The 24,982-nt window shown below is 37.3% G+C and overlaps 1 protein-coding gene across 4 annotated transcripts; it reads right to left on the reverse strand.

The window, feature by feature from the left end:
- Positions 1-2,096: 2,096 nt before the first annotated feature.
- Positions 2,097-24,831, reverse strand: RBM27 (RNA binding motif protein 27). 4 transcript variants are annotated; one of them, XM_035902828.1, is made up of 20 exons: positions 24,664-24,831; positions 23,696-23,820; positions 21,022-21,128; positions 20,430-20,623; positions 19,343-19,600; positions 18,570-18,803; positions 17,220-17,354; positions 14,964-15,113; positions 12,872-13,019; positions 12,395-12,548; positions 10,953-11,216; positions 10,701-10,829; positions 9,720-9,842; positions 9,106-9,180; positions 8,830-8,994; positions 8,299-8,403; positions 8,010-8,201; positions 5,657-5,743; positions 5,083-5,193; positions 2,097-4,444 (listed from the first exon to the last, which is right to left on the reverse strand). In XM_035902828.1, exons 1-20 carry the CDS (start codon positions 24,800-24,802, stop codon positions 4,358-4,360), a joined length of 2,982 nt encoding a protein of 993 aa, XP_035758721.1. In that variant the 5' UTR covers positions 24,803-24,831; the 3' UTR covers positions 2,097-4,357. The 4 variants fall into 4 exon arrangements, with proteins under 4 accessions (XP_035758721.1, XP_035758729.1, XP_035758734.1 ...); XM_035902836.1 differs by lacking the exon at positions 17,220-17,354; XM_035902841.1 differs by lacking the exon at positions 14,964-15,113.
- Between the last annotated feature and the right edge of the window lie 151 nt (positions 24,832-24,982).

The raw sequence follows: 24,982 nt of genomic DNA on the forward strand, positions 1-24,982 counted from the left end.
TTTAGCAGGGGAACATTTAGGTGATATTTGAAACAGCTGGGGGGGAAAAAAAAATATAAATCCAAAGCCACACAGAAAAAACGCTAGCCCCCTTTCAAGTTCTTTTTATTCCCTTTTGCCATTAAAGTTAGTTTTGACCACATAGGAAGAAGGAAGCATCTTGAACTGAACGCTCAGCATTTCCTACTCAGTGTCAAGGCTCCATCTCCTTAAAGGACTTCATTGCGTCTTGCAGAATGAGCATTATTTGGTGGTTGTTGGCAGGAAAGCAGACTGTGGAAAGATTCTGAAGTTCAATTACTGGCAATGAGAAAATGTCCAAAAGCCCCACATTTACTACGAAGAGGCTCTTCATCAACACAGAAAAGCCAGTTCGCATTTTAAAACATTTACATTGCGGGACCACAAAGGGATGGGAGGGAGATGGCGATACAGATACAGCTATTAAATATACTAGCAAGTTCCTTCCCTCTCCTGCCCCCGTTTTTCAAAACAAGAGTGCGGTGAAGCAAGGAAAAAGGGGAAAAAATCCCACCCTTGTAAAATTTTAGTCTGTTTTCAGAAAAAAAAGTCTTATCACAGCCCAGTAACAATACACGTACGAAAAGGGAATGCAAGAGAAAAGGCTTGTAAAAATCTTGGGTCCCAAACGAACATTTACATTCACAAAAGCAACACAGGAAAGAGAAGGGAATGACAAAATTTAGTGAAAGCAGCAAAGACCAAGAGAGAAGTTAATAACAGAATAAATCAGTTCTCAGACCAAATTGCAAGGGGGTTAGTATTTGCACGTGTATGATTTCATGCATTGTACAGGCTATTTTCAATAACCCAGCAATACTGCAAAGATGTAAAAGAGACTGTGGAAGCCACCATAAAGCATTTTTCCTTTTCTGTTAAACTTTGAACCTTTCCCAAAACAAAATAGCCTTTACTGGAATTCCCTCGCCCCCCCCAGCCCCAAATCAATTTACCTGTCTTAATTAGTACTGTTTCAAAGCACAGATACACTTGAATTTTTTTCTCCTGGCTATTAACAAACTTGCACACACGTTCTGTACAAATAAATACCCCCTTCACACATATGCCTCCCCCCAAAGAAGTGATAACGCTCTTTTTGTGATAGTTGTAATTTTTTTTGGAATGGTTCTGCTGTCCAATTTATTTAAGTTAGATTTTTGTCTTTTCTAAATCTTGAACCATTCCGTAGTATATCTTTATTGCAAAAAAGTCAACATGCATCTTAGAAATTCAGATTGTAATCAATAAAACAAACATTACATATATGAATTTAAATGTATAAACAGTTAGAAATTCAACAATATCTCCTATTATACTATTACACAAGTTCACAATTTGTAAAAACTATAGTACAAGTTTACTATACACCAAGAGGAACTTTATTCCTTTTCACATGATTTTGTTAAAAATAAAGAGTGTTGTTTTCACAATAAGCAGGCAACTGTTTTCAGATTCATTTTTTCAGCTCTTGAGTTTGTTCTGTTCTTTTTGCTCAGGTGAATTCAACAAGGAACGGGAGATAATTCTTCATAACAGCTACTTTCTTTCCTTATCACGTACTCTTTCAACGTTCATACCCTAAGTTCAGACTGGTGACATCTGATTACACATCACCTGTAAATACACTGGCCGGTGTACACAGGTCACATTGCTGATTATAAATTTTGTCTAATATACTCTCTGAAAGTACACGTGAAATTTCACAATAAAGTGTTGCCATAAAAATAAAGTGTGCTGTACTGTCATGTTACCTATTAAAACAAACAAAAAAAACCCCACCCCAAAACAAAAAACCCCAAACAGTTCAATACAGCCTAGCACACCCTAACACGGGGAGAGCCGCAAGCTTTGGCAAAAGGAAGGTGACTTTCAAACAGCTTTCCTCCTCCTTAAACACCAGAAGTCAGATACCGCTACGCTGCCCATCACTTCAATTCCCAATAATGTGATCGCATTCTTTCCATACACAAGCTAAGTTCAGAGGCCCAACTCACTTCTGTGCCTCAGCGTTTTGAAATCACGTTTGGGATGTCACTTGAGGATTTATGTAATATCCCCCCCTCTGGGAGAGAGGGGGGGGGGGGGGGAGGGAAAGAAGAAATCTTATGAAGCTCTCAAAAATCATTAAATAAAGCTACTGCACTCGCTTCCCTCCTACCTCGTCCAACTCAAACAGCCAGCGTGTCCGGGCAAGGGCAAGTGTCCCTGAACACAGTGTGCCAGTCAGGTGCCACTTTAGAGCTAAAACCATATGAAAAGGAATCCCATTCTACGTGTGTCAAAGGCTACTGCAATTTTTCTTACAGCTTCATTCATTCACTGTAATTTTCATTTTCCAAATACAAAAATACAACAATTCTTATTGAAATCTACACGCTGGTAGTTTTAGTACACAAAAAAGCAAAATATTTACAAAATTATACAGTTTAAGAAAAAACTCTGTACAAAAAAATATATAAATCCTTTTGTTCCCTCTATCTTTTTTTTTTTTAAACGGTCAGGACTCAAATATGTTTGCTGCAATGGATTTTTCAAAATATACACTGACTGAGCCACAGACAATAAAAAACCCATTAGAGATGATGGGAGAAAAGCAAGACATTCTTCTAAGTATGGAGGATTGGTTTCCCCTCGTTTCTTCACGTCTGTAATTTAGCCTCAGTATTAGCAGGGAAGTCCTAATTATTTAGAGAGGTGAGGTTTCAACTTGAAGGGACAGAATACTGAAAGACATATTCCCTTCAACTGACAAGGAAATAGAAAATTATACTGGTTTGACTTTTGATAGACCACCACGGCAAAAGGATAACAAAGTTAGGGGAACAGTCAACCCAAAGGCATGCTCAACTACACGCCACTAGCCAAGTTCAGAGCCATTGTAACTTAAAGGTTTGGATGTGTGTACTTCTTCAGTCATGAACTTGCTGGGAAATATATTGGTAAACTAATTATTCAAAGGAGGAGAGCATTTTTGCACCGACATTCTGTTTATTCGGGATAGAAACGTACATAAAATGTACTGAAAAGTGTACGGTACAAATGGACAGACTCAAGGAAAATGCTTACTAGGTAACACGTTCGTGATCTGCAAGAGCCGTGTAACAGTTAAGATACATGGCTCAAGCATCTGAACTTGTTATCCTCATTTCTAGCAGAATATACACCATTTCTGGGGGGTGTCTGTGTGTGTGTGTTTAAAACAGTACAACAGTAAGGCAACTGACAACGTAATGGTGTTCACCATCTTAAGTGGGTCTGAACAAAACTACCTTGGAGAGAAATTAATAACCTTCCAAAACCAGCTCTGAACACTCCTCTGAAGCCTTACCCCTTCAAGCACTGGTTTAACGCCAGTCTTTGAGCAGGACACTGACATTCTGTTGGCTAAAAAGCATTTTGCTCTGAGCGCTTCATGGATTTGGTTTGAACATAAACAAAGAGTTGGGTAACAGGGAGAGGAGGAAGAGTTTCTACCGGCTGGTGGGCGGCTGCCAGTTGTTTTTCTGTTTGAGGAAGTATGAAACTTACTACATTCATGCTCAGAAATACTGAAATGCAGTAAACAGACAGTCTAACTTAAACTTGAACCTTATACTGAAACTACAGAGGAAAATCAACAGTAAGTGAAAATTCACTCAAATACATGTCATTGCTGATGTTTTCTGTGAAGCAGAATTTGAAGAAACAGAGTGAACTAGACAATATTATAATAATACCCTGTTAAATTGCTTCTTCCATCTCCTCTCACAAAAAGCAGAACATAAAAACCATGTGGCTTTCAAACATACCAAAATAAAAGATTTATGAATCTAGCCACAAATAATTCCTGCAATAAGTGATTTCATATGAAATAAAATGCTACCCTTTTTCAATTAGCAAGAGGCAATTTTTTCTTTCATAACATTTAATGAAAGTTTGCGTCTTTCCCCTAACCCCATAATATTGCTAAATAAAACCTGTAATATCTTTTCAATTATAAACTAACAAATCAATCACATTATAAAAAAACCAAAACAAGGTAACACAGGTGACACAAAAAGAGGACAAGAAAATACTAATTCCCCCCCCCCCCCCCCCATTTTTATCCTTCTTAAATAGAAAAAAAATCACCACCCTGGTGAGCTTGATAATTATGTAAAAAGTTACTGGGCCTTTGGCTAGCTTAGTATCACAGCTCTATATCCGAAATGTTTTTGTAACAAACTTCGCTCACTTTAAATCGTGTGGTTTGAAAAGAAAGTAAAGCTTTTTTTGGCTCGTCAACTTCCTTAAATAAATGTTTAAAAGATGTAGCTTGAACTATATTCCTAAAATTATACATTTCCAATATCAAGTTTCATCTTCTCCAAGAACGGGATTCATCCTCATCTTCGTCATCATCATCATCATCTTCGTGCAAAAATAAATCCGAGGTTTCAGTCTCCTAGACAGAGAAAAAAAAACCCGTACTTTTAAACAAAGAAGTTCCATGCTGTATCCTAGGAAACATGCCATGCAACACAGCATCAGTTGTAGTTTATATCAGGTTCTTGTTTACCATACGTCTCACTGAAACACACACAATTACATTCAACAAGTTTTACAGAAAGAACGGTGGCCTCATACATCAAGAAAGGGAAAGAAAGCCAAACTTCAAAGCAAGCAGAAATAAACAACCACCCACCCTCTCTGAAACAACAGTTTTCTGTTAAATGCCTGGACAGAAAAAAACCTTTAAATGCTTAATGTGTTCATAATTACATGAATGAATATATGTAACTTATCCCACGGTGGAGCATTAATACTGTGAAGTAAGAAGATTAGCAGCCTGCATATAGAGAATGTGAAGTTTATTTTCATAGTTGACAAATCAACGTCCCATCCAGAAAATGTATTTTCTTATTTCTTTTCCCTTTTTAAAAATGTGGAAAACATACCTGACTATTCAAAACCAGTTAAGTTTCTGTTTTGCAAAAATGTGTTTTATGAAATTTCTTCAGTAAACAGAAAACTGTATTCTAAAAGAGCTCTTAGCTATTAGATTCCCAGAAGAGCGATTAGGTTATCAACATATTTTCATACCTCTTCCTTAGGCTCCTCTTCCTCGATTTCTGTGGACACAGAAGGTACCTTCGGTTTGTACCATGATATCTGTAGCCTTCGGTCTTTGAACCGGGATCCTTGGTTAGCAGCCTAGATTGTATTTTAAATGAACATATTTTCAAAAAGAGGATCAAGTAAAGAATTTTTAAGATTGCCAACAATGAGCTAGACCCAGCGAACATCATGCAGAAGCACATCTGAAGATCTCAAACAAAAGCCACAATCATCCACTTCAGTCTTCCGACAGCAACTTCACTCAAACCTGAATCTGCTAAATAATGCTCATCTACCAGCAATCTGAAAAGATTAACAGAGCTCTGAACTGACCATGACATTGAACCTTTATCAGCAAAAGAGCTATGTTATTACTAAGGAAGGAGGTATTTCCCCCTTTAGTGACACTATGCGCAGTAGCAACAACTACCCACACTATCTAGCTCAAACTAGAGGGATCAAAGCCTGCTAAATTTTAAAGTACAAGAAGGCAGCCATAAGAAGTTAAAAATTCTTATTTTAGAACAGTGAAAAAAAGAATATTCATTATTCTACTTACATTCTCAGCTTCTGAGCGAGATTTAAAAGTTAGAACAACACTTAATGGGGAATCCTCTTCTTGAAGGTCTTCAATATCTCCAAATTTCTATGAGAGAAAAATCCATTAGGAACAATAGTAATATTCTCCTCAAAAAACGTGATGATCGTGTGCTACAATTGCAGTGTACTGAAACACCACTGAAACCTTATTTTTTTGGACAGAAAAGTGAGAGCCAGAGAAATCTCAGCTGCATCATCCAGCAATATTGCAGTATTTGTACCTATGTTTTTGAGCAAAAGCTCAGATTTATTGTTATTTTAATAAGTGAAGCTTATTTTTGCAGGAAGAAAGGAAATAAGTATTAATTTATAGCTCAGAAGTGACTTCTTTGAATTCACTATTTCCCTTATTCTCTTTTGCCCTTCATTGTTGTACTTCTTCAGACCTGTTATGCAAGTTGTTTAGAGCTCATTAATTTGCAAGAGATGTCAGTAATAGGAATCAAACTTTGCTATAGAGCTCCTGAATACGTTCTACTGGGAGGAGGAAAAAAATATAATCTAGTGTGGCTAGATTAACAAAAAGTTTGCATTTTTAGAATTTATATATGGCATAACGGTGAAAATTGGAATGACCACAGCAATGACAGTTAAATAGTAAAAAAACCAAACAAACAAACCCCACACAAACCACCCAAAACAAACCATCAACCCTAAAACAAATAAAAAAGGGATTTATGCATGGAGTACAAGCAGTCGAAAAGAAAATTACAGTCAACTTCAGATTTAATATGAATAGCAGAAGAAAAGTAGTTTAGATGCCATTAAGATAATAGCTCGAGTAACAGCACTAGTTGTTTGTCAAAACTTTTACTGGTTTTAGCAGCTAAAGGTGGCTAAAACTTTCAAAACCATGAAGTCTCTCAGAAATGGTAATAAAGCAAAGATCTTTTTGAAAAAGGCACTCTGGTCCCCTCTTAGGACTTTTCCCAGGATTTACGGCACTGTTATCATACCTCAAAGCAGGTTGGTTTTCTTGATCAAACCACACAACATTTTTCACTGAATTTACCTAATCAAAGTAGTAGCAGTGGCCTCTAACCTTTTGATAAGCAATGAGGCCAAATCAGAGAGTAACAGTTCCCCACAGAGCACAGCTTACCCCACTGCATGAAGAACTATAAAGTTCTCTGTTCCCACTCAAAGCAGAAACAAACAAGCTTTCAGATCACCATCTCGCTCGAGAAGTCTACTGCTTTTCTGTATCCAGCTCTAAAGGGTAACATTCTACAAAATTCATTTTCCATATCAGTCACTTGCTTTGCAAGGAGCCTCCAGAAATACCAAGCTCAGATTTCATGCTGGGTCTATTTATGAAGTATTACATGATCTCTCTGAGAATGGTATTATCAGAGACATAATATTATTGATATTATCTCAATTATCAGGTATTATCAATTATCTTGGAGATAATTGAACAGATTATCTAACAAGATACTAGAGTGACTGAAGTTCTGAAAAGCATGTAAATCACAAAGAAAGTGATGTGGATCATGAACTAGAGCCCTCCTTTGAGTAAAATTCAGAATATTTATGTAGAAAACCCCCAGATAAATATTATTTACTAGCTTTGCACATGAAAACATTTCATTCTGGAAAGAGTAATTAAGGAAAATGCAAAATCAGTATTTCCTTTATTATGTTAACTTAGTTATGATGCTAATACATCTGTTAACTGAGCTTGCAAACTAGCACCCTACTTGCCCTACCATGATTTTGAAAAAAAAAAAAAAAAAAAAAAAAAGTAACTACTTTGAAAAGATTGATGTCCTGTTTAGCAAAACAGTGCTTTGCTTCTTGAGCTAGAAAGAAACAAGATAAATGGTATGAAATGCTAATCTGAAAAATAATTTGTAAACAGAGAGAGGCTGATAAGTATTTTTCAGCTTTCTAGTGTCTGTTCTAAACTACTTTAATGCAGAATTAATAGGAGTAAGCTATTAAGCTTTGCCCATTAAAAGAATGCATTGGGCAGCTATTGTAAAGCAGCCATAAAAGACATTACATTTACAGCCTTGATAACTCTTGAAACCGTTTGTTTATGCATAGCTTGTTCCATGAATTCAGGATGAAGTCTTTTGATTTGCTTGCACTATCAGAAACAAAACCACTTGCATCTTCCAGAATTTGGAAAAGAAACAGTTATTGACAAAGTTCTTTGCATGCCTCTCTTTGCAAGTAAGCCCACATCCAGGGTATTGGTTACCTACTTAATCTCAGATTTATAGTTTGGCCACAATTCTCCTCTTTGGGTTTTTCTTTTTTTCCTTTTTCTTTTTTTTTTTTCTTTTTTTACATGACCTCATACTTACAGAGAAGTGCTGTAACAATTCATCTTTCTCCTCTTCAACAAAGCCTCCAACTGTCAGTGCTTTGGGACGATGATCCACCACCATATGATTCAACATGCCCCTTCCTCTCCCACCACGACCCCGTCCTCGTCCTCTTCCTTGGGCTGGCACTGTCTTTCCTCGACCAACAGGCAAAATGCCTAAACGGGCAGCCTGTTTGAAGAAAGCAAAAAAAATTCCTCAGTTTGAAATATTTTAAAACATTTATATATCATAAATACATTAAAAGCATCGGTCGAGGCAAACTCACCTCTACTTGTAACTGATTTAGCTTTTTTCGCAGTTCAGTTGTGTCTTCTCCAGAAGACAGTCTCTTATGGAAGTCCAGCTCTGCATCTAAAAGTTCCTTTTGTGCCTTAGGGAAAAAGGTGCAGAAACAAAAAATGGAAGAGAAAAGCAGAAGTGTAATGTGTGCTCTTAATGTTTTGTTCCACTTCTTCAGCGATACATTTATTTAAATGACATAGACAGATCAGCACGCAACACCCATACTTTCCTCTAAATGGTTTGTTTTAATTGCGCCTCCATGCCCCTCCCCAAACCCATTTTTTTGAAGGACCCAGAATTCTCTCCTTCAGAATTGGAACAAGCTTAAACGAGCTAGATGCAAAACTAGGTCATGCGAGTTCCTTAAAACCATAGCTTGCTTGTCCATGGTTATCACTCTCGAATTCAAAATACTGCTTGGAAGTGTTTTGATCTAATGCTGTTGCATTTTTAGGACATAATATTAGAAATAGTTACAAAAGACAGGCGGGTGAGCGTCTTGCGCAAAAAATACCTCTGTCTTGGACTTTAATTTTGATGGTGTAGAAGTTGTAGATGAAGTTTTTAATTCATCCTTTAACTGAGATATTTTTCCTGCTAGTTCTTTTAAGGTCTTCATTATTTCTGCTCTCTCTTCTGGTTTCATGGCCTTATTTTTCTCCAGCTTGGATATCAACATCTACGTATAGAATAGAAGAGCAAGAATATACAATTCCAGGAAAAAACAACACTGAACAGACAGGTATCTACAAAATCAGAACGTATTTACTAGAAGACATTCCAGACTTACTTTCTGGCATTCTATTTGTTTTTCTAACATCTCCTGCTTCTTTTTCCTCATGTCTTGTTGGAGTTTCATTGCCTCCTATATGAGAAGAAAATTCTTTCAATCAGTAAAAAGCACTCTAGCATTATATGTCCTCATATATATAATGTTTTCTTCAAGCTATAGAAGTGAAGGCCATAATGAAAACTACTAGTCTGCAAAACGCACGAGTACAAAGTCCCTCTGATCCAGAAAAAAAAAAAACAACAAAATGTTGCTAACTTCCTGCTGTGAAGTACTCTACTAGTAAAGTTTTTGCCCCCTTCAGACACCTCTTAACAAACATATCCTACATTGTCACTTAAGTGTCTCACACCTGCAGGGATTAAAATCAGAGAAATGCCTTAAGAAAACCCAGAAAACCCACACATGACCAAATGTGTCAAGTAAGAAATACGCGCTTCCCCATGATTAACCTCAGTGTGCATTTGCAAGATAGTCTGATAACGATGACAAGAACTACCCAAACGTAGAAAGCTATAGAACAATATTTGAGGTTTAAGTTGCCTGTCAAACCTTTCTTTATAACAAGTACTTTGATTGCTATACTGTTGGTCAGCCAATGAATAGCAAAGTACCTGTTTTTTTTTAAGGGCTTCTTGCACATCGTGAGGTTTAGACCCTCCACCAGGCTTCATAGATGTCTTTAAGTTTGAAGAACTGTAAACCATTTTTGAGTGGCTTGTAGAAGTAGGAAATGTCTGAAATAGTACAAACACAGACACAAAGGTATGTACTAGCTTAAAACAAATGTGATATACCATCAAGGAATTTGAGAGGAACGTATTCTGTGAAACATGAACACAGACTTCCAGATTTGTGCAATGAGGCAAGAAGACCAAGTCAATTAAAACACATGCATAAAGGCATCAGTCTAACAGTCAACTTGCTCAGAAGCAATCAGCTTAAATGCTTGTTAAAAGGATTTCTGCCGAGGATACTTTCTTTCCTTCTTCATCCAAAACTCCATCTGTATCCTGATATCCAGTAAGACGACCACTGAAGCTGATCTGCATCTGCATTACATTCAGCTTCGCAGTCATGGTCTAACATCACACTTTCTTATCAAATAAGGCAGCAACTCACCTGCATACTTCCTTTCTTAAAAGGATTTCTCTGTGACCAAGAACACATGCTGCACTGTGATATCAGTGTGAATTAAACTGTATCAGCTTAAACTCTATGCAGAAATACTCTATAAGCTTCTAGCACTACTGTTAAAGCACAGCATCAGCTCAAAAATCACTGGGAAAGCAATTAGATTCACCAACAAAAAGCTGACAGCATATACAGGCTCTCAAATTTGTTCTCTGTGAAGCACTGCCAGAATTATTTTATGCTACTTAGGGACTTCAGAAACAAAGTATCAGTATTCTAATTTTATATAAACAACTAATGAAACTAGGAAGAAGCAACTGACCATGGTTGCATAGAACACTGGTGGAAAGAAACAGAACCAGCTGGGAACAATTCACCAGCTCTATTTGCTAGTTCCTTCCTAGCTAACAGGCCAGAGCTTTAAGTGGAAGTATGAAGATGGTCAGCCTTTGTAAACTTACCTGAGAATCCTCTACCACAGCCCCAGACTGGCTTAAGTCAGGCTGGTTTCCACCTGCTGCTCCAAGGCGACGTTTCACTGGGACTTTATTGAGGACATAGGCACCAGATGCCAGTGGTTTATTCATCACCTGTGTATCAATAGATATTAAAAAAATGAAAAAGACTACATACTCTGCTTTTTTGAAGTAGCAGTCATTTAGGAATGCTGATAACCTTCACCGCTCAATCGCTAGTTTACGATAGCACAATACCTTTGACAGATTGCTGTGCATTGTTACAGGTGGAGTTGTGGTCAGGGCTTGCTGCTGAAGGTGAAGTTGGTGATGAAGAGACTGTGTGGGTGTCTGCTGCTGTTGCTGCTGCAGCAATGGGGACTGCTGTTCACTTTCTCTGTGCCACAGTACCCTTATAAACCGATTGTTCAGAACTGCCTCTGTGCTGGAAATTGCCTTCCTAGCCTCGTCGTTAGTTAAGTACTGAATTAGAGCAGCTTCAGGATCATTCTGGAAAGCAACCTAAATCAAAAGTTCATTAGAATATATTATTTCTCAAGGAAGAAAACAACTCAACCAGTAGCAAACCAATCGACAAATAATCTGCAATAATGAGTGAGATGTCCAATGGTATTAACAGCTCAAAACACCGGTAAAACATTCTATGTAGTTAAAGCCAAGTACCTTTTGGCAAATCTTACATGTACTTGCAGCAAAGCCTATACACCGTAAAATAAAATTAAAAGAGACTCCTCCACCAAATAGTATCACATATTCACAGTGCTGCGAACTGCCACTGGGGTATGACTGAAGACAACCTAATGCCGACTTGAGAGTTCTTTATTCTAATCTCCTGAAAGAAGACTGCTGTCCCAGGATGTACAATGCAAATGTTCACCATATTCTCAAAGAAGCATTATCTTAACAGTCTTGAATAAGACTATTTTTTTCCTCTAAAAACTAATCACAGGAATAAAAACTTATCTTGGAGTTTCTAGTATAATGATTGAGATAGCCCAAAAGATACTGTGGTGCTTTCTGCACTTCAATAATGAAATAATGCATTTAAAACATACTAAGACATAAAATTATCAACTCAAGAAACATAGATGCTTCCCAGATATCTCTCTTATTTAGACCTCTAATTGAGGACTTAAGAGGCAACTGTTTTGTCTAGAAAAATAAATGGAAATTAAATGCTATTTTAAATCACGTAACTACCTGTGTTTTGCTTATATAGTGCTTTTCCCCTTCTTACAGTGCAAGGAACACCACTGAACTGAGCAGTTCTAGGATGCAAAGTGGTAATAAACTGATGCATATAAAGACTCTCCTGTAGCATCTTTGTCAAAATCCTGACTATGAAATACTGTAGGACTATCATACAAGACAAACTGTTTGAAGATATTTTTCAAAAATTATACACAAGTTGCTCAGAAACCTGAGTTGGTTTACTGTTAAACCTGCAAGCCTTTCAAATTTAATAAGACCTCATATGGAGGCAGAAGCCAACATATTTTTACAGAATTAAGATAATAATAAGGAGTAGACCAAGAAAAGGTTTGAATTTGATTTCCTACTCTCCCAGCTAGCCTCCATTAAGATTTCTCAAGGAATGTAGTTCAGCCGCAATATTCAAGAAGGCTTCAGGGAAAATAAAATACCCACATACAGGCATAAAACTGAACTTTATTTTTTACCTGAATATTTACAATAGTTCCAAATTTGTTGAAATGTTCATTGAGCTGTGTAATATTGTTCAATTCTGGTGGAATTTTTCGAACTTCTAATTTTGTATTAGTATACTGATTCTTTTTCAAAAATCCTGGCTTATTCTGGTTGTTATTTGCTTGCCTAGAAAAAAATGAGAACAAGATAGTAATTTAGATAGGGAAACATGTACTTAAGTAAGGCAGCAAATGTTAACGCACTTTTATCTTTCATTTTTCTCAGTAAAATGCACATTTATCTTTCATTTTTCTCAGTAAAAGTATACCCTCTAGATATTAACAAAAAAGAGCTCCTCCCACCACAAAATATTTAGTCTCCGTATCACATGGACACAGATTTCCTGACCCAATCAGCTCAAATTACAGGGACTGGTGAATAGTGATATTCACAGCACTGATAGCAATAATGTGCATTCCAATTAGTCAACTGCAGTTGTTAATTCTTACTTTCCCAGCCACGGTTTCTTTAATGGCGGACATTCCATGTTACTTGGAGATCTTTTCCTGCTGTCTGGTTCAAGGACAACTCTAGTTACGTTGCTGCTATTATTTGTAATGGGAATGGGAGGTTCAGTCTGGATGATAATATTGGCAGCTGGAGGAAAGGAAAAAGGCCCATGTTATTCACCATTCATCAATGGAGACATCGGAAAAGTTTTCACTTAAACAGCAAAATAGGATTGAGTTTAGAAACATCAAAATTAGGAAGACTTTATCAAGTTGGTCAGTTTTGTTTATGACGTTACTTCAGAGATCACTTGCTAGCCTAACTAAACAATCTGAGGAAAATAAACATTTAGTCCAGCCAGCAGGGATGAGATTTTGACCTTTAAGATTAGCATCAGCTCAAAGAAACAAAGCTAAAACTTCATCTTTCAGGTACTGAAAATTCAGATTCTGCAAGAAAAGACAAGAAAGGAAAAAAGAAGAGCAAAAAAAAAAAAAAAAAAAAAAAAAAAAAAAGGAAAAAAGAAGAGCAAAAAAAAAGTAAAGAAAAGGAAAAAAAAAAGGAGGAAAAGAAACAAGGCTAGGTCCCCAGTCCCAGACTTCAGGTTCTGCAATGTGGCATGGGTTGAATAAACAATAAACTTTCCCTTGACTGTGAAAAAGCAATCCAGAACCCATTCCTCCCACTGCTATCCCCCTTGTCATCCCTCCATCCAGTTTTCAGTAACAAACTGTTAATTAAGCACAACTATGGCATGAAATTATATTCTCAGAGATGTAAAAGTTTGAAGCAACTTCTACAAACACAAAGCTAAAGCACTAGATCACAGTTTGCCAAATATTTATTTACAACCTTTTTAAGATTATGCTATTGCTGTTAGTCTCCTGAGTATGCCAAATATTCAACTCCTAAAAAGAAGTCTGAATTGTAAGTCAATTTTTTGTGGCTTTTATATATGCCAGAGCTCTGCTGATTACACTGGTGAGAACAAAGACTGGGCATTTTCAGGCATAGTTTTAATCTTACTTCGGAGGATGATTTTAGAGTAACTCTTTCACACGCATGACAAAGACAGCAAATCAAGTGGTCTGAAGCATCACTGCCGAACACTCACCCATGCCTTACAACGAATGGGTTCTTAGAGAGAATCTGAGGGCCAGCAATAAAGCCCCAACCCTGCCTTTATGGTGCTCATTAAGATGAAAACAGCAACATCAATTTCTGCAATAATATTTAACCATGTCCTTTATAGGATGAGTCACTGGAAGGAAATATTTGGAAAAAAAAATATCTTTCTTATCTACTGAGTAAGAAACATTGAAGGGTACCAGTAAGCACTGAAATTTAACATCTTTTCTTTTAAGGATTGGGGTGGGGAAAGCAGGAGGGAAAAAGAAAGCTACGCTAACAGAACAAAAATTGCTTTAAAGAGGCTTCACTTTTTCTCTCCCCTAAAAGATATTTTGCACGTCACCACTAAGAGACTACATCCACATCCATCCAGTTAAGGATTCAGAATTACTTAAATGGAGACTGGGATTTCCATGTGCTAGGAGAATTAGAATGCTACCTGCAAAGTTCATTTTAGATAGAACATTTGGCTGAGAGAGTCAGCCCATCAAGTACAAAACCATGCCATGATAGTTCCCCTCTTCACTACCATCACAACAGCCGAAGCAAGTATTGTAGATCATCACCTCTGCACCCCAGGTCCTAAACATACCCTTGGCAAATCAAAAGCAGTCTTCAGACTGTACTGCTTAAAGCCATCTTTCTGCACCATTTTTCTTTCTAGAAGCACCCAGCACCCAAAAAGTGCCTTCACAGGCTAAAGAGGAATAAAACCCCAACCAACCAAAAAAAACCCCCTTGTAACATTCCCAAGCAAGTGGTTATTTTTAATCAAAAAGGCTGCTTTGACTTTAATATGGTCATATTAGCATTTTAAAAAAAAGGTAGAGATGTCTGAAAATTGCTCTGAAATACTAGATCAGCGAGAAAAACTATTGCCTTCAGCCTGAAAAAGGGGAAAATAAGTGTTGACGGTCTTGGACAAAAATAGCAACAGCAATGACTAGAAACCCTTCCTACCTCTTGGATTTGTATCCATCTCCCCAGATGTTAGGCCAATTAGATTTGGACGCTGCGTTTGTGCTCTTGTAAAGAACTGTCGATACTGAGATCTACCAGCACTGGTAATACTAGGAGCTTCAGGGTTATAGCCATCTGGCTCATATGTATCTATAAAAAAAGGAGAGAAATGAAAGAATTTTTCAAATGAGTTTAAGACTCAGGGTTAATTTTCCTTTAAGGAAATGCATGGATGTCCAAGAATCGGAAGTTGTTTTGGATGAAGAGAAGAGAGAAAAGAGGTTGTACAGCCAATGTGTGTAGCCATTTAAACCCCTCAGCTGAACTTTACGCCCAAGTCTATTTGGGCGTATTCCCTTTTGTTCTTTAATCTGATTGTTACTGATTGTCAAAAGCATGTATGTCACAATAATTGAGTATTGCTGATGAGCTGCCTAAAGAAAGGAATGAGGTGCCTATATGACAACCTTCACCATGTCTGACAGTGCTTCAAGGGGAGCAACAAAAGATTTAGTTTGAGCATTTATTCCGCAGAGCCTAAGATGCAAAGAGATTTTCAGTCTCTGCTGCCAGACAGTCTAGGTTACTTCAGAAAAGGATTTCTGGGGAAGGACATACTTAAATGATTCCAATCAAAGAAAGCTGAGAAATCAGGTAATTTCACCAATACTTACCTATTAAATCCTCTTAATTTATGTAAGAGTGAGATCAACTGCTTAGCTTCAGTAAGGTATTAATGATTATTTTAATTAAAAGGGGTAACCATGAGAACACAAGATGACAGAATTGACTCGCATTGTTCCTCCAGCCCAAGGTCCAAACCAAGGATGATGCATTTTTCCAATCGTAAAAAGGAAAAGCTATACAAGGACTAGGATGAATAAAGTCTATGAAAAGCCTCCACAGAAACACAGTACATCCTGGAACAGAAATGAATGTCTATACAAGGGGAGCGGACAGATTTGAAGAATGCTAAATTTCAGCTCCTTATTCCACATCAAAAATGAAGACCTACAATTTAAAACAGATGCCCCAGAATTTCAATACTGATGTTTTACAGTTTAGTTTCAGACTCTGCAAAGAACTTTCATTAACCTTGCACAAGCTGAACCACAAGTTCCTCCTCCATACTTTGGCATGTGATTGATTGAAAGAGGGCAACCAGGAGTTGCTACCATAACAGTCCAAGAACAGGACATGAGAATCTCCACAGATGTTCTGGAGAACAGAATTACATAGTGCAACTGAAGTCGGTGATGCCCTGTGAGCTAAGACAGACAGAATCACCCATTAGAAGACGTTCTGAAGCTCAAAGAATCAGATGACAACATCTAAATGCCTGACAGCATTTGGAGATAATTGAACAGATTATCTAACAAGGTATTTGAGTGACTGAAGTTCTGAAAAGCATGGAAGTCAAAGGAAATTACATGGATCATGAACTAGAGCCCTCCTTTGACTAAAATTCAAATATTTATGTAAAAAAACCCAGATGGGAATATGATAAAACACTGAGATTTAATTATCTTATTTTGCTCATATAAAACATGGAAATGCCATTACTCCTTTTGTTATCAAAGAAACATAAGTTTTGTTGGATTTAAATTGAGCAATCTAGGACTCTCCAGGTGTTTCGCTATTTCCCTTCAAAAAACCCCACTTTTAAAAAATCTGAGCTCTGTTAAGAACGATGGACGTGTCCAACATGGCATTGAAAGCCATCCATTTTTTTTAAAAGTTAGAAAGCTAGAATTAAGGAGATTCTGGGGGAAAAAAAGAGAGAAAGTACTAATGTATATGAAGATTGTAGAAACTGTTGATACACAGCTGGGGGAAAAAAACCCACAACAACCCAACCCAAAAACTTTCTCATCCGCAGTAGCCAAAACCGGAGACAAATAAAGACCAAGTTAAATAGTAATTACAGGTATGCAGATCTATCTTTTGCCTACTAATGTTCTACTAAACAGCTTGACGATGAAGGGATCCCTTTCTTATGCAACAACCCTATTGCTTTGAGCATATGAAACCCAAAGCTCCTCACAAATGATTTTTTCCTCAGACAGGGACACAACACTACTGCTATTTCACACAGTAACAGCAGATGATGGACTGACCACCAGGAAAGCCATCAGACTTCTTTTTAGATTGGTATGTACCAGAGGAAGATAAAGGTAATAATTTTTAATCACACATCAACAGAGGAATTTTAAAATGTATATTTCAAACAGATTGTAAAAAAAGGTATTTGCTTACGTTCTGATACTGTATACAGTAGGTTCTGGGGTAAAGGAGGAGGTAGTCTTGCTCCTACGGGTGCAAGACTGGGCACTGCACTTGTCCCAGGCTGGTCACGATTATTTATCAAACTTGACTGTGTTAAAGGTGGTCCTACAATGACACCACAGAATAGATCACTAAGACTTATAACTCCACAGATAAAATGTGCAAACAATTCAATGCAGTTTGTTTATGCCTTGCTTTGAGTGGGGTCAAGATTCTAAATATTTACAATCCCACTACAGTAAAAGTCAATTGAGAAGCCCTGTTCAGGTAAGTTACTCTGATTCCAACGCCTTTTCTCTTTCCCAGATAGGAACAAAACAAACAAAAAAAAAACCCAAAACAAAACAAAAAAAAGTGTCTTTTCTTCTCCAGAGGTTTCTTATTGTTAGAGCTTGCATTGACTGAAGCAGCTCCTCCCTCAGCTCTGCCATGGAGAATCAAGGCTTGCTCAGAGCAAGAGATCTTATCAACCACATTTAGATCACAGTTTTAAAACAAGAACTACAGGGCAAAAGGAGTTCACAGACAAGGGATTTATTTAGCTATTTTTGCTTTGTTTGCACCATATACAATACACATTCCTACTTACTACGTGGCCAAAAAAGGACAATGAGTTCAACCTCTCAAGACACAACTGCAATCACAGAACACTGTTGGTGCACTCAATATCACGCCAATTCCACCTATTAAAAGGCTCATGCAAAGTTTAGGGTTAATCCTATATAAAATTATTTCTCATCCCATAGCTGCTGCTATTTCATAAAAATATTGCAGCCAGTATTATGTTACTGGAATAGAGTACTGAAACAGAGTTAAGCCCACATCTCATATTCTATTTCTTCATAGAATTTACACTTTAAGATGCAGTAAGATAACAAAAAAGGCAAAACACATCAGAGATCACTCTTGAGCTAAAATAGATCTTAGATGTACCAATTCTGCACTGCTTTTTAGCAGCAGATAATACAGCACAAACAGAAATTTATTAGAACTTTTAGGAGATTAAATCTCAACATTTTTGCATTAGGGGAAAAAAAGCCACCTAGTAATCCAATTGTCAGTGATCAATCCAAACACCAACAGGGTTATGAGATAATCTGGAAGATATCCACCCCTGCTTCCCTGCCCAATTTATCTAATTCAATTTGGAGTGCTAGGAACATCCTATTTTACAAGCTGATTTTTCAGAATTATTTTGGAGGTATTTTGAATATCACATGGCTAGCAAAGAAACCTGAACTCATTTCTCTGAATACATGTAGATCTTCCATCATTTTAACTTGGTAACATACAAAAACACAGAACAATGTTTTGACTTACTTGGTACGGGAAGCACAACAGGAGGTGGTGCCTGTGGATGAGCTTGCGGAACTGGCAACCTCATATTACGAGCTGGACCTGGCAAAGGGGGCAGAAGCATACCAGGAGGAGGAGGAAGTCCCGGAGGCGGTGGAGGAAAAGGAATCATACTTGGCAAGGAAACTTCATCTACTACTAAGGGATCATTTCCATGATCAAACTGGCAAAGATCACCAAGTACACAAAATCCTCGCTCTGCAAAACAGGACATTTAATAATCTTTTTAGAAAAAAAAAAAAAAAGCGATTCGTAGCATCTCAGTTTGTGCTGAAATTCCTTACTAAAGAAAACATGCAATCACTAATCCAACTAATGAGGTTTCAAAATAATTCAAGTTAGAATATTGTTCCATAAAAGCATACAAACAAGCATGCATCCATCATAAAAGCTGTGGGGAAAAAAGGTCAGAAGTACCACCTGTTTTATATTAAACACATACACTGCAAACTTTATCAGAACTGCCAGTGGTTGAAATATTTGCCAAGCGTATACAGAACTGTGAACAAACTCCATATGTTCTTATCCAGCAACTGTCAGATTATAAGTAAACTGCTTCCAGTAAGACTAGTTATTTCCCCAGTACAATACAGGTCATACATGCATCTTTTACATACAATGTATAACTCCACATGCTACTGCATGTTGACATGCTATTTAGTGAATACCTAAAAAACCCCAAAGGTCGCAGAATAATTGAAACAAGGTATGAAACAGAAAACTAAGAAACAGTTTACCATCATAATCTCGACATCTTCTTTTAGGAGGAGGGTTTCTGCCAAATGAACTGGGATTGCTATGATTGTTATAGTAATTTGACCAGCTCTCTGTTGTGTTTTCAAGATGGTGCGCAGGTGCAATTACAGTAACAGCACTGGGAATAGATTGTGCAGAGGAATACTGTTCAGTAGATTTACTGGGAGACACAGAAACTGGATTATATGAGCCTTCAACATCATTCCTTTCACTCTTGAATTTTGATCTCTCTCGGTGTTCTGTTTAAAAAAAATAAAGTTAGGTAAAGCCTTCATGCTTTGTTCTGTATATCAGAGCCTTGAGAAAAAAATAATACACAACAGTACAAATATTTCCTTAAATATTCATTATTCTGCATATTAAACTGTTCCTGAAGGAACTCAGTCTTACCAATGGAATAAGAACTAAATATAATGCAAACAGGGTTTTAACTTCAGAAATCTGAATGTTTTCTTTGCAAAACACACATTTATTCTTCTACTCCCTATTCCATTCTGGATTACAGCTTTCTCTTTTAAAGTATAAAGAGGGGGGGGAAAGCCTGAAACAACAAACCTCCCCCCTGCCCTTAACTAATGTGGACTCAACAAGCGTTGAAATCTGTTGTACTCTGTGCTTCTTATTTTTCCAGCAGACTGAATTAGCCCTAAAAGAACAATGGATCACATGGCAACCACTTCAATTACAAAGAAACCTTCTCTAAAAAAATACACAGTAACAAAGTGAAAAAGATGGTAACATGATTTTGCAAAAAGATAGATCGCTGGGGGGAAAAAAAAAAATAATCAACAGCTTTGCCAACACACACAGCACAACAAGATCAGCTACCGATATCCACTGGTATACACCTGTGGATAAATTAAGAAGTTAGCAAAGAAGAAAACAATCCCCTTAATTGTTCTACTCTGAAGAACAGCATTTTAATTAATAATTTCAGGAACACAAAGCTCTCAAAATTTGCTCCAAGTGCTCAACACATCTACAGCCTCCTGTACCATACAGCAAATAGGAGACACCACACATCAGTGATGTCAGATGTTCTCCTAAAGCAGCACCTTGGGTACTCACCAACATTTCTGTTTGCATCACGGTCTTTGCTTCTACCCCTACTGCGACTACGACTTCGACTTAACCCCCTGCTTTTACTACGACTTTTACTCCTGCCACGTCGCCAGCCAGACTTCTCTCTGTACAAGTCACTCCTGTCGTAGTATCTGTCATAGTCCCTCCATTTCCCATCATCTCTCTTTTTGTCTCTGGTTCTAGAAAAGACATATGCAGACCACGTTATGAAAAGATAAACTAAATTTAAAAACAAGCTTGCAACAAGTTAAGATACTATTCATCTTTCCCATCCAATTTGGACAGCGAAGCATTCGAGTCAGAATTTCCCCAATTACATAGAAAAATACAGAATCTCAAAGTTGAATCACTCATTTGTAGAAACCAACAAGAGGAGGACTAGGAAAAATTGGAAAGGTGAAAAAGTTAAGGTGACCAAAACATATGATCAGCATACAGATAATACATTGCAGGTAGAGAAAAGTTGGGAGGAAATCACTATTTTTACGAAAAATCACTACCTACGAGGTAAAAATCCACAGTTAAATATTGTCAACAAATACAGAAGAATATATTAATATTTTGGTTCAAAACTAACCTTCGTTCACTGGAATCTGCACGGCTTCTCTGCGGACTGGAATACTTCTTTTTCCTGCTATCCCGCTCTTCTTCAGCTGACTCTTGAAAATTTTGCTTAAGAGACAACTACCAACCAAGGATAAGTATCAGGTTTTTTTAAATGAAGAAAAGATCAAGATTTAGTTCAAATTAGTTAGCATCGTGTATAAAAACAATATTAAGTATTACTTGCACAAAATACTTAAGCACTACAAGTAATCAAGCACTAGAGGTTGTTGGGCTTTTCACTTCAAATCTGTCAGGTTTTTCTGCAGAGGAGATGCCCCAAAATAAAAACATTTTGATACTTTGTTTCTAAACAGGATTCATGAAAGATAAGTTCTCTATGCACTTTCTGTCTCATTAAGTTAGATTCTACAAACGAGGCATTTTCTGAATCTTGTAACTGGAACAGAACTAAGGAGAGTTACTTCTCCAAGTAGATACGTCACTAGTTCACACTTTGAAATAAATGCTTTAAAGCAAAAAACCGCTTACATGGTTGAACTAGTCACATTTCTTGCTGGCCTCAACAAAAGCAGTTTTAGAAGTCTGTCAGCTATACCACTACCGTAAATCACTTTGAACCCATTTTGAACTTTTGCTGCCTTTGCTGCCATTTTACACTGCTTAGAAGTTACTGTAAATTTTGGTGGCAAAAGTTTACATGCAATAATCTTTAAAAGACTTTTTCCAATTAAAACAAAACGGAAGGCTTTCCGCATCCTTGTTTAGGATTATCTGAGGAGAATTAGTAGACATACAAGGGGCAATGGGCACAAACTGAAACATAAGAGGTTTCAGTTGAACATGAGGAAAAACTTCTTTACTTTGAGGGTGACAGAGCACTGGAACAGGCTGCCCAGGGGGGTTGTGGAGTCTCCTTCTCTGGAGATATTCAAAGCCTGCCTGGACGAAGTCCTGTGTAACATGCTCTAGGAGAGCCTGCTTTAGCAGGGGGGTTGGACTGGATGATCTCCCAAGGTCCCTTCCAACCCTTGCGATTCTGTGAAAACTTGGCTTGATAGGGCTCTGGATAGCCTACCTAAGGCCCTGCTTTCAACACAAGTTGCATCACATGGTAACTGGGGTCCCTTCCAACCCTGACTTAGCTATGATTCTATACTGCTTTTATTTTATGTCCTCCACGAGGAATCAGGTAATAACTGAGCTGTATGACAAATCATCAAGGCCTTACTGATGTTGAACTAACTAATATCTTGGTCCTGTAAAGTTGTCCCATAAAGCGGTCCTAGATATCTTCTTTTGCCTTCTCCCTGTCCCCCACTCTCCAAACCCCAAAACCCTTTCCCCCAACCAGAGCACTGGTTAAGTCATCTGAAGGTAGTTCTAAAACACTTTTAATAAATTATGATAGTACTTTGAGAACGGATTGGAAAACTATTAAAGTGGCAGTCTTGTATAGTTGAAAATTACGAACTTCCATCGCCAAAGCTACTTCCACAAATTGTTGTAATTCTGGGTCTCATGCTCAGATAAAAAAGAACATCAGAAAAGAGAGAAAAGAAGCTAAAGAGCAACTTTCATTTAATTCAACTGATGAATCATGTTTTGTCAAATAAGGATCTGCATTCCACAATATAATACAGCTTTATTTGGGTTGACTGACAGATTTTGATCTGCAATTATTTGTCACCTTTATGACCATCAGCCAGTTTTAACTCTGAAGACAGAACAAATAACTCCAGCAAGGTCTTTCCTTCATGTTATTTTAGGCTTACAGACAAAAGCACAAATCTGAGTGCCCATTTAGAGTACTTGTCAGAAAAAAATGCTCCCCATGATCCATTTATAAAGAGAGAAGCAGTTTTTGCTCTTAACACTGCATGACATACACATCCCTGGAGTGAGGGGAAAGAACTAGAATTTCATATATGCTCTTTGGTTTTATTTGCATCTTTTCTAGAGTAATTAAAACACATATTCAACCTAAAGTCTCTTTGCAAACTGTGATCAGAGTATACGGAAATAAAGAATGTTTACTTCTATAGCAATTTTTTCCCCAACTCTCTCTCAAAGCTGGTACATTAGGATGCTACAAACACATTCTCTTCCCTTGGAAAATCACCAACTTAGAAGTAAAAAACCATTTATCTTAGACAAGTGATAGCAGAGGATTATACAATATACAAAAAGATATTTAGACAACTGTGGAAATACTTTACTTTTCCCAAAAACTTGATTGTTTTCAATTTTGTCAATAAAACTTAAAAACTAAATAAAAGAAAGAACTGTTGGCAAATGAATACTGCCTCACTTTTAAGAGGAATTATCCCTCAATATAGAGGCCACCGTATTTCATGTCCTCAGCATATTTCTATTCCTCACAGAATATACAAAACTGGAAATGTTTTTGCTTCTTCCCCTTCTCATAAACCCTTCTACTAAATGACTATCAGCTCGTATTGCCAGGGACGTCTGAATAGGATTTCTGAATGCTATTAATCTAGCTCAAAGGTAGACTCTAAAAAGGGATTTTAAAATGTTCTTGTCTGAATGGTCATTTTCCATTTTTTTTCAGATGCACAGAGATCACAAAGTCACAATAAAGTCGATTTTTCTTTCACATTTTCCCTCAAATGTATGGGATGGCAATTTGAAAATTAAAGGCAGGTAGACAGAAAAAGTGTTACCTCTTCCTTGACTTCTTCTTTTTCCTGACCTGCAGGCTTTGCTTCTACTTTTGTGGGTTCAAGAGAAGGAAGATAACTCTTTGTGTACAGACTTTCAAAAAGTTTATCTACAAACCCTGAAGTTTCTGAGGACACAGAACACAAGAAAAGATTGTTACATATTGATTTAAGGGCACTGTTAGATTTATCAGAGAAGTCCTTGAAAAAAGCCATCCAGGTGAACTGCTCACAGCATCATCATCATCATCTTAGATTAATGAAGCACTGAACTCCATTCAAGGAGCTGGAATGACATTTGTGGAACTTGAGGTTGTTTATTTAGACAAAGAAATTAATCAGGCATATCAAAGACAGAAACCGAGACTTTTCCTTCAATCACATTTACCTGATTGAAACTTATGATGAAGGAATAAGTCCACAGTTATTCCATTAGCTACAGTTAACAGCCTCTTTACAGCAATTTCTATGAGAGTAAATCATTCACAAAGACTAATCATCAGTTTAACATCAGATCACAAAAAAAAAGCACAATAACTTCCCAGTGAGTGTCAGAACTTCAAGTATTTAAAACCTTGAATTGGAACCAAATTGCTATGGAAAGCTCACCAGAAGCCTGAAAGATTAATATGAGCCAGGTTTTCAAAAGTTATCAAATATCTGTCAGAGAAACTTCTGGCAGCATGACTGATACTTTAAAATCAAATTGCTAGCTTTTATTTCAGAGGATTTCCTCCCACCCATCATGAACAAGACCAAGCTACACAACTTTGTCTTAACATTTTCTTTTTTTTTTTTTTTTTTTTTTTTTAAAATCACAAGATATTTATTCCTTCACACTCTGTAAGAAATATTCAATTCACAGGTAACAAGAAATATTTTGAAGGCAACAATGATGCACTATCCTTTCTCCTCCCTCCTCTTCCCCAGCGAAATGAAAACCACTGAACAGACAGTGGACAGCACAGTACCTTTTTGCAGAAAGACATCCAGCTGATCAGCACAGAAAGCTTTCAGCTCTTTCTCTGGCTTGTCTTTCTTGACCAACGCCACAACATAGTTGGCTAAGGCTGATGGGTCTGCATCACATCTATTGAGAGAAAGAACCATTCTTGATTCTGCTGAAGTATGCCAAAACCCTCGCGTTGGACAATCACCGTTATAGAAGAGCCACCAAAGAAAACCCGGCAACATACATCGGATGCTTTTTTGACATCCAGCACCAACACAGCTGCACTGGGATGACTGAGACAGCTAAGTTTTACTATTTTCTTCTTTTTCCCCCCCCCC

This window comes from Egretta garzetta, unplaced genomic scaffold (genome assembly GCF_000687185.1).
Source record: "Egretta garzetta isolate BGI_Z169 unplaced genomic scaffold, ASM68718v1 scaffold1, whole genome shotgun sequence".
In the NCBI taxonomy this organism is placed as follows: domain Eukaryota; kingdom Metazoa; phylum Chordata; class Aves; order Pelecaniformes; family Ardeidae; genus Egretta; species Egretta garzetta.

Bases quoted from the DNA above. Each gene is read 5' to 3' on its own strand.
- RBM27 (XM_035902828.1), bottom strand. From the start codon at position 24,802: ATGGTTCTTTCTCTCAATAGATGTGATGCAGACCCATCAGCCTTAGCC. The intron at 20,624-21,021 runs GTTAGTTTTGAA...TGTCTTTTCTAG, and splicing joins GCAGATTCCAGTGAACGAAG to AACCAGAGACAAAAAGAGAG. The intron at 15,114-17,219 runs GTAAGCAAATAC...CTTTTTTTATAG, and splicing joins ACTGTATACAGTATCAGAAC to ATACATATGAGCCAGATGGC.